Here is a 15,819-nt window from a genome sequence, read left to right on the forward strand (position 1 = left end):
TGATACTAGTGTATGGGGACAGCGGGCCATTCCGCAAGAGGAAGGTAAGTAGGAGATATCTGTGATACTAGTGTATGGGGACAGCGGCCATTCCGCAAGTGGAAGGTAAGTAGGTGATATCTGTGATACTAGTGTATGAGGACAGTGGGCCATTCCGGGAGAGGAAGGTAAGCAGGAGATATCTGTAATACTAGTGTATGGGGACAGCGGGCCATTCCGCAAGAGGAAGGTAGGTAAGAGATATCTGTGATACTAGTGTATGGGGACAGCGGGCCATTCCGCAAGAGGAAGGTAAGTAAGAGATATCTGTGATACTAGTGTATGGGGACAGCGGCCATTCCGCAAGAGGAAGGTAAGCAGGAGATATCTGTGATACTAGTGTATGGGGACAGCGGGCCATTCCGCAAGTGGAAGGTAAGTAGGTGATATCTGTGATACTAGTGTATGGGGACAGCGGGCCATTCCGGGAGAGGAAGGTAAGCAGGAGGTATCTGTGATATCTCCTGCTTTACCCTATTAATGAATGACCTGATAACTTAATTTTTACAATTGAGGGTGAAAATGTTCATTTTCACCTGCTTTTGTAAAAATTAAGTGATGATGAAAAGACCCCTAGGTGATTAAATTAGTAACACAATGGGCTGAGATAATTCTTACTTGTGACCATGAGTTATAATAAGATTCTTAGGTGCTCAAGCGTGACTGCCTCATTACCTAGAAAATTATTCATGCCCACTTAATGGTTCTTGGAACAACTGCCTGAAAATCAGTATTTCATTATTTTATTAGGACGGGGTACTAATATTTCATTATATATTGGGATGGGGCACTAATATTTATTTATGTTTGGACAGGGCAAGAGTGTAAACCTGGTACCCATCAGCCAGAAGTAACAGGCAGGGCCCTACGCTATTCAGCATTTGGCTGGTTCTTGTAGTCTCTTCCTTGGAGGACCGGTCCCCATGCTGGTTAAGCTCAGCTTTTAGTAATGGGTAAAGCTGTATATTTCATATCCAGTTTCACCACAGGGTTTGGAGAGAATCACATGTGGTTCAGAGGTTTGCAAACTGCCACACATACTGCAAACCGTAGAATTTACTGTCTTATGCGTGGCAGTTTTCAAACCGCATATGACACAGCACTTTAGTACATTACCTCTGGTGTTAAAACCTAGGCTTTTTGGTTGCATGATTTTATTTGATCATGTGGATACTGACTAGTGAATATTTCATGGTTACGTATAAGGGAATCCAGCCAGGAAAGGTGCTGACATTTCAAACCATCTGGAAGGCAATGAATGTACCCATTGTGGCTGACAGATGCAAAAGGAAGCTGTGTTGTGGCTGTTTAAGCAGGTAACCTGTTTAATTCTTTCAGCTGCACTGTCCTAGTTAAAAATAGGATTTGACCTTCAAGAACAAGTATCTCTCCCCCTCCAAATACGAGATCGGTATGAATGACCGTGGGGCCTATGTCCGGCGGCTCAAATCCTGATGCCGGAAGACTGGCAGCAGTGAAGATCCCGACAGGTAGGTAAAGTAACTATACTTAACCCTCTCCCCCCTGCCTAATCCTAACCTCCCCCCTTAGTGCCTAACCCCCCCGTAAGTGCCTAAACCTAACCCCCCCAGTCCCCGCAGCCTAAACCTAACCCTCCTGAGGGGGTGCCTAACCCTAAACACCCCCCCCGGGCTGCCTAACCCTAACCCCCCTTCCCCTAGCATAACCCTAACCCTCCCGGGGGGGTGCCTAACACTAAGTCCCCCCCGGGAGCCTCTAACTTATCCCTCCCCCACGGCGGCTGTCTGCGCCCGGTATGCCAGGCGCAGGGCTCCCGGCGTAGGGATCATGATAGGCATCGAGATTTCGACACTTATCATTAGTCCCCTGTCGGGATTGCACAGTCGGGAAGTCGGCGGTCGCCATTTCGACCGTCGGCTTCCTGACTGCATACCCCCAATACACCTCGCTCCAAATATATATATATATATATATATATATATATATATATATATATATATACTGGTGGCCAAAATTGCAGACACATTTTGAAATTTGAATGTTTTTCAGCTTTGAATGCTTATAAAAACTGTTTCACTTCACGCAGTGCAATTATTCATGTATCAAATGAAAGGAAATTTAATGCTGAATTCAACACAATAAAAAGGAGGTCAAATATTTGCATTACAACAAGGGAAGTTATGCTACTTTCAGTCAGACAAAGAAGCACAGATGCGTGAGATTCAAGAAGCGGATTGTAGTAACAGCTACTACCAGACAATCGGAATCGTTGTTTTGAGGACCAATCAGCTGTCGTTTATGAGCAGGTGCGAGGTCATGTTCAAAGGTGGGAAAGGTCAGTTTGGCGGTTTCATTTTGCAGAATAAAGTTGGTTACTGAAGTGCAATTATGGTTGGATGTTTGTGTGTATTGTTTAGTGCTATTGACGGTGTAAAAAATAAATACAGCAATGTCATCCAGGCAAAGTGGTGACTGGTCACCCAGGAAGAGATCTAGGATTGTGGTGTTACATGAAAATGGTCTTTCATATGCAGCAATTGCGAGAGAAGTTGGTGAGAATGTGACAATATCAGGAGTATGAAAGTTTTGTTTACGATATCAGGAAACACAATCGATACAAAACAAAGAAGGAAAAGGCCGGAAAAAGTGCACAACAGCTGTTGATGATAGGAGAATAAAACAAATTTGAGTCAGGGACAGATAGATGTTATCTGCGGCCATTAGCAGTGAACTGAGTGCAACTGGTGTTTTTGTCAGTGCAAGAACAGTATGGAGAAGACTAACGGAGGTTGGCCTAAAAGGTAGGATTCCCCGAAAAAAGCCATTATTGAATAAAAAACAGTGGCAGAAATGAATACAGTGGGCAAAAGAACACATTGCATGGACAGAAGGTCAGTGGAAACAAGTGATATGGAGTGACGAAACTAAGATATCGATATTTGGTAGTGATGGGAGAAAATATGTGAGACATCCAATCGGGCAAGAGGTGCATCCAGATTGCTTTCAAGCGACAACAAAGAATCCTACAAGTGTTATGATCTTGGCATGTATGACAGCAGATGCTGTAGGCCGCCCAGGGCCGGATTTCCCGCTAGGCATCTTAGGCGCACGCCTAGGGCCCGGCGGGACCCAAGGGGCCCATGGACGGGTCCCATTGCCCGAAGAAATTACATAATCACAGCGCTCCCAGAGGAGCACTGCGCGAGTACCACGTGACGTCCATCACGCGGTCCCGCCTCCACTCCCAGAGAGCCTCCGGGCAGACTGTATCACTGTGATACAGCTGCCTGCGCAGGCACGCCGCTGCGCTCAGGAGGGTTCCCGCCGACGTAGCTGTGAGACCTGTCCCCCGCTGCCAGTATTCTGCTGCCGCTGTTGGAGCCACCAGGACCAGGTAAATCTAAGTGGGGGCTGTGATGGAGGGAGCTATGAGGAGAGGCGGCTGTGATGGAGGGGGCTATGAGGAGGGGCTGTGATGGAGGGGGCTATGAGGAGGGGCTGTGATGGAGGGGGCTATGAGGAGGGGCTGTGATGGGGGGTGCTATGAGGAGGGGCTGTGATGGAGGGGGCTATGAGGGGCTGTGATGGAGGGGGCTATGAGGAGGGGCTGTGATGGAGGGTGCTATGAGGAGAGGCTGTGATGGAAGGGGCTATGAGGAGGGGCTGTGATGGAGGGGGCTATGAGGAGGAGCTGTGATGGAGGGTGCTATGAGGAGAGGCTGTGATGGAGGGTGCTATGAGAAGAGGCTGTGATGGAGGGGGCTATGAGGAGAGGCTGTGATGGAGGGGGCTATGAGGAGAGGCTGTGATGGAGGGGGCTATGAGGAGAGGCTGTGATGGAGGGGGCTATGAGAAGAGGCTGTGATGGAGGGGCTGTGATGGAGGGGGCTATGAGGAGGGACTGTGATGGAGGGGGCTATGAGGAGGGGCTGTGATGGAGGGGCTGTGAAGAGGGGATATGAGGAGCTGTGTTGGAGGGGGCTGTGATGAGGGGGAGTGAGAGGAGCTGTGATGGAGGGGACTGTGATGAGGGGGACTGAGATGTGATGGAAGGCTGTGATGAGGGGGATATGGGGCTATGATAAGGGGAGTGAGGGGGGCTGTGATGACTGGGACTGTGGTGGGGGGTGCTTTGAGGGGCTGTGATAAGGGTGCTGGGCTGTGAGGGGCTCCATGGGGTGGGGGGGGGGAAATGAGTGAGCTAGGATGAAGGTCCGCTGTGAAGAGGGGATATGAGGAGCTGTGATGGAGGTGACTGTAATGAGGGGGATTGAGAGCGGCTGTGATGGAGAGAATATGAGGGTAGTTTGAGGGAGTGGGGCCCCAAACTAGCATCCTGCCTAGGGCCCCATGAGGTCTAAATCCGGCCCCATGAGGTCTAAATCCGGCTCTGAGGCCGCCGTTATGTCATAGAAGGCACACTGAACAGCAGAAAGTACATTGACACCATCCTACAACCAAAACTTCTACCTTCTATCAGGGATCTTTTCCCAGATAATCCCCCATTTTTTTCCCATCAGGATTCAGCTCCCTGCCACACTGCACGGATATGCAAACAGTGGTTCACGGAGAATGACATACAGGTGCTGGGATGGCCAGGAAACAGCCAGGACCTGAACCCCATAGAACATTTGTGGTTTTGTTTGAAAAAACTGGTACATATGAGGCGTCCATCCAATAAAAGACAATTAATTGAGGCTATAATTGTCTCATGGCACCCCATAATAAAGAAGGAACAGCTCCAAACATTGGTTGGCTCAATGCCACGTCGCTGTGCTGCTGTCTTGAAAAATAAAGGATACCCAACAAAATACTGATAGGACAGTAACATCACAAGTACACAGTTATTTTCAACCTAAGTATTGTTTTCACTGCATAACTTCTCTTGTAATGCAAATATTTGACCTTTGTTTATTGTGTTGAATTCAGCATTAAATTTCCTTTCATTTGATATATGAATCATTGCACTGCGTGAAGTGTAACAGTTTTTATAAGCATTCGAAATTGAAAAGCATTCAAATTGCAAAAAGTGACTGCTATTTTGGCCACTACTGTGTGTATATATATATATATATATATATATATACATATATATATATATATATATATATAAACTATTTCTGTGATGACCAAATGATAATATCAATCTCACATCATACATAATATCATATAGCATTTCCCATAAACTATACTGACCAGAAATGAGTACACTTTAAATACAGGCCTTCATGGCTCCCTCTTCTGTAGATACTGTACTTTAAGTCAGCAAAAACATTGCAATATGCTTTCAATTCTGCACATATTCAAATACAACTGTCTCTAAATCTGCAAGCACTGTGCTAATTTCATGTAGACACCATTAGGGGCAGATTTTGATAATGATAATGATTTTGATAATGCCATAGCAGGGGGTACACTCAGCATGGGGTCCCCACTGCCATCACATTAACCACCCCTAAACTAGTCAGCCCAGTGCTGGAATTCCTCAGAAAGTGGGGATTCCCCAAAAAATTGAATTGGGTCCCCCCACCCGAGCAACAACCAGCACTGAGCTGAAAGCACTGGCTGCACGTCCCTGGCAATTTAATTAGATGCAATGGGGGCGAGTTGCCATTGTAACAGCATAGAAATGCCTCCAACGGCTTCACAACACTTCCCCCTCTCTGCCATGAGTATTAATAAAGCATAATAAGTAATTAATTTCTAATTAAATCAACCCAATAGTATTCAAATTGTATTGCTATATTCCTCACCAAATTGTGTCCCTTTTCTACTTTTACATAATTATGGGGCTGAATGACCCCATGCATTTGGATGCGGCTGGTGAACGACATATTGTCCGGTGGTTCGCCAGATTGTGTAGTGTGTTTGGACTGCACGATATGTCGGCCATCACATCGTAGGTCGGCTGGGTACACAGGTCGTCTAATGTGTACCCAGCTTAAGTGCGTCACATAGCCGCACTTACTGTACTCCTGGCCAAGAGTAATTTGCTTCTAATTGAATCGACCCCTAAATTGTATTTCAATTTTCCTCACAAAATGATGTAACTTTCCTACTTTTACATAATTAGGGAGACTTTGGGCAGATAGTGGGTTTATATGACCACATGGCACTGGACACAACCACACAGCACTGGCCACACCCACATGGCACTGGCCACACCCACACATCAGTGGTCACACCTCCTCCACTTCTCACAATAGTCCCTTGATCATTTTCAGCCCCGGGACCATGTGGAGATCAAGAGATACAATGTTAAAGGAACATTACATCAGTATTAATGATGCATATAAATTGAAGCCAAGTGTACTTACCACAGCCAGTCTGAGTTCTCCAATCACCCACAGTGATCCCCAATGCCTGGCATACAAGTGCATAAGCCTGGATAGCTTGGCACAGGCTAGTACCATTGTCCTTGGTGCTACAAAGATCATAAACACAGCTGTGTACAAAGGCAGTGGGATCCACCACAGTGCCACACTCCCATAGAGCACTCCCTGTAAGGTTTATAAACCCACAATATTCCGAGGTAAAATAAAGTGATTCCATAGCTGCATCACACAAACTGCAGTTATCTACACAGCCAGAGGAGCATTTCCAGTCTGGGTGATACACTCTCCAGCTCTCTCCTAAATCTATCACAGATACAGCCAGTCTTCCATCGGAGCGGAGGGTGTCATCCTCCGGGTTCTTATTGTAGTTCCCACACAGTCCACAGGTGGAGTTAATGTAAGTACCAGGCACTGATATAGACGCATAGTGTTCGCCATCATACATCACTAGTAAGCCAAAGTCACTTTCCACAGCTGTCGATAATCCACTTTGGTAAATTTTAATGGCTCCATGTTCCAGAATTACCGGAAGTGAAAATATCAAATTGTTTACCTGTAATCAGAAAAAATATGATTGATTTTTAGTTTTAATCAAAAGATGTTTAAAGTCTCCCTATAGGGTTTTGCAATTCCTCAAGAATAATGGAATTATATACCACACGCTTTATACTGTATTAGGTGTGGGTCATTTATACTGTACTAATGTAAATGCTAATGAACTCCATGAAGTGAGCGACCTAATTTACGTTTATTTGCATTGCTGAACGCGTTATTTTTTTAAATATGCTGACTCAGAGCGGAAGCAAACAATTTGGCTGCCTTGGAAATAAACTTGGCTTCCGTCTGAGTTCAGCCCTTATCCATCCACCTATGTGGCAATATCCGTCATCACTATCAACGTGCAATTGCACCAGCCCTATCTTTGGCGCAAGAGATTTGTTTGAAGGCAGATGGATCTTTGCATACGCTCCCCTCTCAATAACCCCCAATTCTGCCTAAAAGAGCACAACACCCCCCACTCTACTTAGCCTACTTAAGGACACCCAATTGACGCCGAGGTTACACTCATCCAAGCGAAGATGCAGTTCAGATGCCTATGACTGAAGCACGGATGGTGTAATGGTTAGCATTACTGCCTCACGGCACTGAGGTCTAGGGTTCAATTCCCACCACGGCTGTAACTGTGTGGAGTTTGTATATTTTCCCTGTGCTGGCGTACTCCGGTCTCCTCCCACAATCCAAAAATATACAGGCAGGTCAATTGGCTCTTGACAAGAAAATCAAAAAGTTGTCCCTAGTGAGTGTGTGTGTGTACATGCTGTAGGGAATATATATTATAAGCTCCACTGGTGCAGGGACTGATGTGAATGGTCAAATATTCTCTTTAAAGCACTGCAGAATATGTGTGCACTATATACTCGTAAATAACTGGTTATGAATAAAATGCGTATTCTCAGCTACAGAGCATGAGCAATGCACAAAATAGAAGGATAAGAAATAATAATTTGTTTGAAAAGTTTGAGGCTCTGGCCCTGGTCTCCTCTTGGTCACATGTTTAAGATTGCCCAATCTTTACCTTATTATAACTCATTGAAATCTACTTTGCAGAACTGACCTTTTAATTTGACCAAAATTGGTCACAATTTACCCTGAGCACATTCATTTGATTGCTTTAGTAAGGGTGGCTGGCTTTGCATTAGACCATGAGCACAGCTAGAGAACACAAGGGGTTCACAACCACCCACCTCACCCAGCAGGAAATCAGAGGTGGTGGGCACCTATGAATGCTCAATGGATAAACAATTCTGCATGGCTGTAAATTACTCAGGGCATAATCATTTAAATAGAAAACTATTGTTTAATTACTGAAATATCCAATTAAAGCAAAGTAATAAAGACTAAAATGTATTGCAGGGCAAAGGTAAATTTAATCTTTTTTCTTTTCTTCTTTTTCTTTTTTTGGTCGTTGAGTGCTGTCTAAATCCTATCGTTTATGGGAAACATTCCGTCGTCTGATTAAATCGGATTTATATTATGAATGTGACTATCGATGCAAGCAAAGTTGATCGTTTTTCCACAATGTTACCGTATGTTATATCAGATTATTTACTGCAGCTTAATTTGTCTGCCTAGATTTTGGCATGATTTTCTAAGGAGAACAGACTGTATTATAGACACGGCCGTCTCTAGATTATTTACCGCTCTCTATCGTATCTTTTAGATAATTGACTTAGGGTGTTAAATGTCTTAGAGCTTTAAACATTTTTTTTAAAAGCCCTCTTTGTCTCTTTTTGTATAATGATTTGGTTAGAATTCAACCCACTTTTCTGTTTCTCTTCTTTTCTTGTTACCCCTAATGATTCCTTAAGTTACAGAATGTAACAAAATCCGTTTGGAAGAAATAGCTGGACCTGTTCCATAGATACTAACAGGATCCAGACAGCCAAATTATTCCAGTTCTTATAGTAAATTGACAAGGATGTGTATCAAAAACCCTTTATGTGACTTAATGAGCATATTAGAACAGAAAACCTTGGGAAGTGCCATCTCATCCTATTGACCTGACGTCTCTAGAATGAAAGATTTACATTTTACTAGTGGAAATATGATTGCCTCAAGGTTCTACACCCTATAATTCTATTATAGCTAATGAGGAAAAGTGTGGATTAAACTTCATTATTTTATTTAAATTGTCAAATCCACTTTTATCCAAACTTTATTCAGATGCTTGGTACATCAGTTGTCACCTGCAATTTATCAATTTAAGTTCTATTATTTCCTAATATCCTTTTTTTCCCTTCCATTGCAGATCATCATTAGTACATAGAAGCTCTGATTAACTAAACCGTAAATGTAAAAAAATTGTAACAAGTTTCCTTTTTTTTTTTGTTAGAACCCACAGGCTTGGAAATATATGTGGAGGAACCTCACCGAGGGGGCCCAATGTAATAGGTCCCGATTTGGCAAAAATGCTGATTATTTGGCAATTATGCTGTGTGATATGGGGCCTGATTCAACAGAGGACGAAATTGCAAACCCGCACACAAGCAGCTTTGCAATTCCGTCCTTGCTATTATGGTAATGCAGCAGGAGGCATCATCTGCGCGATCCTCAGCCGGCTGAGTGACCATTAGGTCACACAAGCCGGCCGTCGCAGATGAGGGAACGAGACCAGGAAATCTCGGTCAGCTGACAGAGATCCTGGCCTCTTCCCTCCCCCCAATAGCGGTGACACGCCTCCGTTTTGGGAAATAGAGGTTGCACATGCACAGTAGGGGTCCTACACCTGCGCAGATTCCTAACCATCGGGAATCTGCGTTCAGCAGTGCACCGCTGAATCAGGCCCTTAGAGCACCAGTTTTTATTAAAGGCATAACCCGGGTGGTTTTGCCATTAAAAAATTGCCAGGTGAAATCACGCAGCAAAGTAGCTGAAAACTCTGCACTCTTGCCATATCGGGACATATTACATTTGGCCCAGAAAGTCAGCCACAGTCACCAATCTTACAATGGTGTGGTATACTTCTTACCTTAGGGTGAGCCTCAGGAAGCCGGCTAGCTTAGCACAAATATCAGTAAGGTAAAGGGAAGGATTCTGTGCTTCAAAAATTTTTATAATAACAATTGTAATCAGACAGATAATTTTGCTACCGCTAATGCCTTTCTAATGGTGGTCAATTATTTATTTTAAAAGTAATTATAACTGTATTTCCCAAAAGGGAAGTTGGGAGGAGGGCAGGATGCACCTGAAACCTGACCTTTCTGGGCACGGGCATGCCAGAAAGGCATAACCACATTGAAAGATGGCCACACCATATGCACATAGTATGCACGACAAAATGGTCATGCCCCCACACTTGGCCAACCACTCCTCGTACCGACCCAGTTGCTATCACTGTGACCCTTGCTCTAAAATGTCACCAGTAAATGCACTGTATGCCTCTATCTGAGTGGCTCATTTGAAAAATTGTAGGCATTTATGCAGAACTGCTTATACATTGTGTTATCTCTAAGTAAAACCAACACTGTTTTTGCTGATTGTTTAATACCTCTTTTATTGTTTATTAACTATACCTTGCAATTATACTCAATTATGTTGGGGTATGCAATGGCATCCAGTTCCCCCTAGAAACTAGCATCAAATGCACTCAGATATAAAGGATTACTTCTTACCTTTACTTTCCCAGAGTTTCCCTTGGCTATGACAATATTATGGGAATAGACCTCAACAGAGATGTCCTTCAGCCATGACACTGCTGACCCTCCACGGTTCTCATTCTTGGCTTCGATGCTAAAGAATGGAAGATGACTTCCTGGGAGACAATTCCGTGCTAGCAGGTAAGAGCAGGAACCTTGAAAGTGGAAGAGAAGTCCATCAAATGTGTGGTAATGTGGGTCTCCAAAGACCACACAAGTGCTACTTTCAACTGGCAGGCACTGGAAATATTTCTCCTTTGGTTCGCATACTTCGTATGGGCCACAGACAGTCTCTTGGCATGATATTTCATTATTGAAATCAAGGCAACGACATCTAGCGGAGCAGTTGGAATTTTCCCAAAACTGCTGCCCTTGGCGCAAAAAGTGACCTGATTTAAAAAAAAAAAAAAATTAATAAATACAGATGGTTCTATAGTCATGTGCTTCAAATCTACTCAGTCTACAAGAAATAGCATTACTTGCAACAATAACACTGTTACAATATAATTGATAATGAAAATGTCTAATGCTGTTCAACTGGTATTAAAAACTGGTAATTGTCCTGCCTCTAGGCTTAGTTAACCCTTTCAGCTAAATAGGGTTTGGAAGAAATATTCAATGATAAGAATGATAATAGCTGCAGATGTCAGCAATAAAATTGGCCATAAAAGCAATAATTTGGATAAGAAATGTGATCATTTTACTCCAAAATGGCCACAAATTGTTGCATTGACCCAAAATGATGGGCAACGATGATCAACATCTGATCAGGATAAATCACTTGACAGCTGGGAATGGCATTAAAAGTGGCTGGTCATTGGCAGTGATGTGAATGCCCATTTGTGGGATCTGTAATTGGACCACAATAAAACATTTCAGTTTTAACCATAATAATAGACACAAAATATATAAATACTATCCCCCAACTACGGCTGTATTTATACATAAAAACATTTCTTCTATATAGGGGAATGGTTACATATGTAATCTGAATGGTATTTGAAGCACTTATGTGTTTATGTGTTATACTTGTATGTTAGGTTTTTATTACCACTTGGTTTTACGAAAGAACCTAATTATTTTGTACATTACTGTCTTGCTTTATTATAAGATTACAGCCCCCTAAGAAACTGTATACCTTTAAGACTGCAGCCATTAGCTGGATCAATCTCCTTCCCATCTATCTTGAATAACCAGCGTCCTGGCATGTTCACATTTGTGGTTTCTTCAATATTGACAATGTCAGGTGAACGTGATCCAGGGACACTGAAGAAAGTGGTAAGATTTCCACCAATAAATCCAGCCTGAAAATAGAGAGAAGAACAACAAACATTTTTTTCCCCCTAAGGTTCAGTTAAGGTTCAGTTTATGTTCTTGTTTATGTAATCCGAATAGTTAATGCATGTGGTACAGATAGGCGGTACTAGACATGCAGCATGATACATTTTGGCACATACTCTCACAGGTAGATAAATACAGTGACAAAAATATGACTCATTTACAAACTTTGTATACAGGTGCACGACTTTCAGTAAACCATGGCAACCAATCGGACACTTGTCTTAACTTTCAATCTTGCAATAGACAGATTAAAACCAATTGCTGATTGGTTGCATTGGTTAAGTGTAAACATTACACCTAATGAGCATGTGTACCCTAATGAGGTTTATAATTCCGTTTTCTGTCCTCCATTTTTGAGACTTCTTTCATTCTCTGACTAGTAAAAGCACTGTATAAAATGTGCATGCAGATTGATGTAAGAGTGATCTATTTGCAGGTATTGTAAGCAACAAAAGCTCTACCATGTTCACCAGTGATGCATTTGGCCACTTCGGGGATATTAGGCCCCACCCCCCTCAGGCAAACTTTCGCAAATTGCAGGACTGTGAGAAGGGGGAGGGGCTAAATGATGGATTTTTTTTGCAATTTAGCCCCGCTCCCTCCATCCGGAGCCGCAATTTCCTCCAATTATCTCCCCATCCTGCCCACTTCACTAGGAAGTGGAATGCAGGAGATTGGGACTGTAGGTAATTATGCCCACATATCGACAAAGGGGTCTTCTAAGCTTGCAATGTAATTCTTCTGGTCAGTTCAGTATTACTTGTGTACTTTTTTATTTGTTTTTTACAGTGCAAAGATATACTTTAATACACCATATATCCTGTTATTAAAACTTCTATTAGTTAACATTAAAGATGAAAGGTTTCGTTTTGCTGAAAACCGAACACACCCGAACTTCGGAGTATGGAGCCGAACCGATTTTCTGCTGGGGTCTTCCTGTAAGCTCAGAACTCGGATCTAAAAATCGAATCTTGGGTTTTGGATTGCATGTAAACAGGTCCAAATAAAATGATTTTAGCTGTTTTTGTCAATTTTAAGGAACTCCAAAACCGAAATCGAACCAAAACACTTGAGGGTGGTTTTGCCAAAAACAAAATCAAAACACGGGGGTCCGCATACATCTCTATTTAACACAGTTTTGTTTGCTGGGTTTTCTCTTGACAGATATCCATTGTGGCTCTATAAGGAGTGAGTCCTCGTTGTCTGTGAAAGGTTTTTAACTGTAGCCCATGGGTGCATACGTGGACTGAAGAGCAGGAAAGCAATTGAGAACTTTATATGTGAGGGTGACCGGGGCTACTTAAGAGAGAGTAGGGTCTCCGGTAACATGGCGTTGGAGCCATGTTCCTGGTGATTTTTCTCCTGCGTATGCACAAATCTCTGGGAAAGTAACAGCAGCTCCATTTTCCCAGTGATTTGTCCACCACTAACACAGAGCTTTGGAAAGGAAAGTATAATACATGGGTTCAGGGTGTGCAGTGTGAGCCTCCATCGACCCAGGGATTCATGTGCACTGCACCCATAATAGAAACACCACTGGAGGGTGTGGAGTTTAAACTGGATTCTGTAATGGAAGGGGAGCCAGTGAAGCAGTTTGCAGATGGGGAGGCTGATGTAACTTGGTGAGAGAGAGGTAAATTAGATGGCCGGTGACATTAAGGAAAGATTGCAGCGGTGAGAGATGGAAAAGAGGAAGATTGCAGTAGTCTAAGCGGGAAATGAAAAGTGCATGAGTTTTGGTGGCATGGTGAGGAAGTGTCCAATTCTACAGATATTGCGAAGGTGGAAGCAGCAAGACTGTGAGATAGACAGGAGTCCACAACGATACCCAGTGGACTTCAGTGATAAAGGAGATGGTGGTGCTGTCAACAGATAGAGAGAGGCGGGTAGGTCCTTGATGGTGGGGGAACACAATTAGTTCCATTTTATGCATATTGAGTTGGAGAAAGAGAGGACAAAGTGAGAGAGGTCAATTTGGGTGTCATCAACGTATTTGTGGTACTGGAACAAAAAGGAGATGATGAATTTTCCAAAGTAGGAGGTGAGACGAGAGAAGAAAAGGGGGATTGATTGTTGCTGCAGTCACATAAAAAAGGTAACATCAATAAAATACAATCAACATATGTTTCTGAAAAAAATAATGCATGTAAACAAAACTTTCTTCAAATGTTTTAGCAAAAATATTTCCATATGGCATGACCAAATTAAACCCCATAGCTGTCCCATTAACCAATTCACAATAAATGTCCTGCAAAATAATTAAAGTCAGCTCAGTGTCTTCACAAGAAGATCATGGATGAATTTGATGAGTCACTGATGAGATAAGCACCAACAGCCCAAAAGACCCCTGTACTGAGTGACATAGGTGCAAAACAATCAACTTTATCTAAAAATTGCAAAATGCTAACTTAGTAAATCTCTACAAATGATGTTAACAATGTTTCCAAAAACATCACTAAAGACGAAGGAACAGAATTGACTCTACGTACAGTACTTTAAAAAAACAAAAAACAAAACTTGTTTACATTACTTTTATACAGTACAAAGAACCTGTGTAAATTAATTACCTTTTAGTAAAAAATAAAGTAGCTTAACTTTCATCAATGACCCCATGTGAGAAGAATAGAGAGAAAATCTCACTTATTTGCCTCTACATGCTGAAAACAGGTTTGTGGCCAATGGACCATAGTAGGGGCAGTTTAAGAGAGGATAGTGGCCGTGTGCAGGCTTCGTTTGGGTCCCCTCCTATCTGGCAGCGCAGTAGTCTCTGGCTTGGTGCCAGAAACTACTGCGCATACGCAGCTCGCTGGGAAAATGTCACCTGCACCTTATTGCTGGGGACATCTCTACTGTGCATGGGAAAATCATTGGGAAAATTACCTCAGTGCCGAGCCGTCAGCAGATGCAGGACTCTGGACACTGTGGAGAGGTAAGTATAACTTTATATTGGTGCAGGGTGAGCAGTGTGGCTCGCCCTGGCCCCATGGGTGGGTGTGCAACACATACCCTGCACCCATTATTTTACAGGTTGAGTCTCCCATATCCAAATAGTCTGAAATACGGAATATTCCGATATAGAGAATATTTTTAGCTTGACTGAGAAAGTGAAACCTTTGCTTTCTGATGGTTCAATGTACACAAACTTTGTTTAAAGCACAAAATTATATACAGTATAAAATAACCTTCAGGCTGTGTGTATAAGGTGTATATGAAACATAAATGAATTTCATTTATGTACACAAACCTTTTTGATGCACAAAATTATAAAAAATATTGTATAAAATTACCTGCAGGCTGTGTGTATAAGGTGTATATAAAACATAAATGCACTCTGTGTTTAGATTTGGGTCCCATTCCCAAGATATTTCATTATGGTATGCAAAAATTCCAAACTACGGAATATTCCGATATCCAAAATACCCCTGGTTCCAAGCATTTTGGATATGGGAGACTCATCCTGTATATGCCATTGGATCATGGGTTAAAATATCATTAAAATTCTAACAAACACCAGATATAACAACCTCTGATATTTATAAGTTTTCTGTATCTACAATAATAGACTTTTAGTAATGTCAAAGAAAAAGTCTTCAGATGAAATAGCCTTCAACTTGTAAACTCACCGGAAAATCACCAGACAAAACTTGCAGAATAAAAGCGGTTACTTTGGGTAGCGAGATTGCTCAAATTGCATGCATTTTATGCTGTCTGCCTGGGCACAACATAACAAAAAGCCACATAAAAAATATGTACTACTTTCTCACTATTTATTACTCAAATTTAATATATTGATGGGCCATAATTATTTATTTTATTATTTTGGTTTTATTGAGGCAATAATGACAAAATAAGACAGCTTTCAATTATGATGGCAAAAAATTTTTTTATGTTAATTGAGGCTATATTAATAAATTAATGATAGAAAT

At 42.3% G+C, this 15,819-nt stretch overlaps 1 protein-coding gene across 1 annotated transcript in view; it reads right to left on the reverse strand.

The window, feature by feature from the left end:
• The window catches only part of TECTA (tectorin alpha), a 141,496-nt gene that overhangs the window by 78,856 nt on the left and 46,821 nt on the right, over positions 1–15,819 (reverse strand). The window contains exons 6-8 of the mRNA XM_088458722.1: positions 11,691–11,856; positions 10,529–10,941; positions 6,339–6,909 (exon numbers count right to left, since the gene is read on the reverse strand). Coding sequence (XP_088314848.1) covers positions 6,339–6,909; positions 10,529–10,941; positions 11,691–11,856 — 1,150 coding nt within the window. The remainder of the gene's footprint in view (positions 1–6,338; positions 6,910–10,528; positions 10,942–11,690; positions 11,857–15,819) is intronic.

Source organism: Taudactylus pleione, unplaced genomic scaffold, assembly GCF_031769625.1.
Source record: "Taudactylus pleione unplaced genomic scaffold, aTauple2 ptg000848l, whole genome shotgun sequence".
NCBI lineage: Eukaryota > Metazoa > Chordata > Amphibia > Anura > Myobatrachidae > Taudactylus > Taudactylus pleione.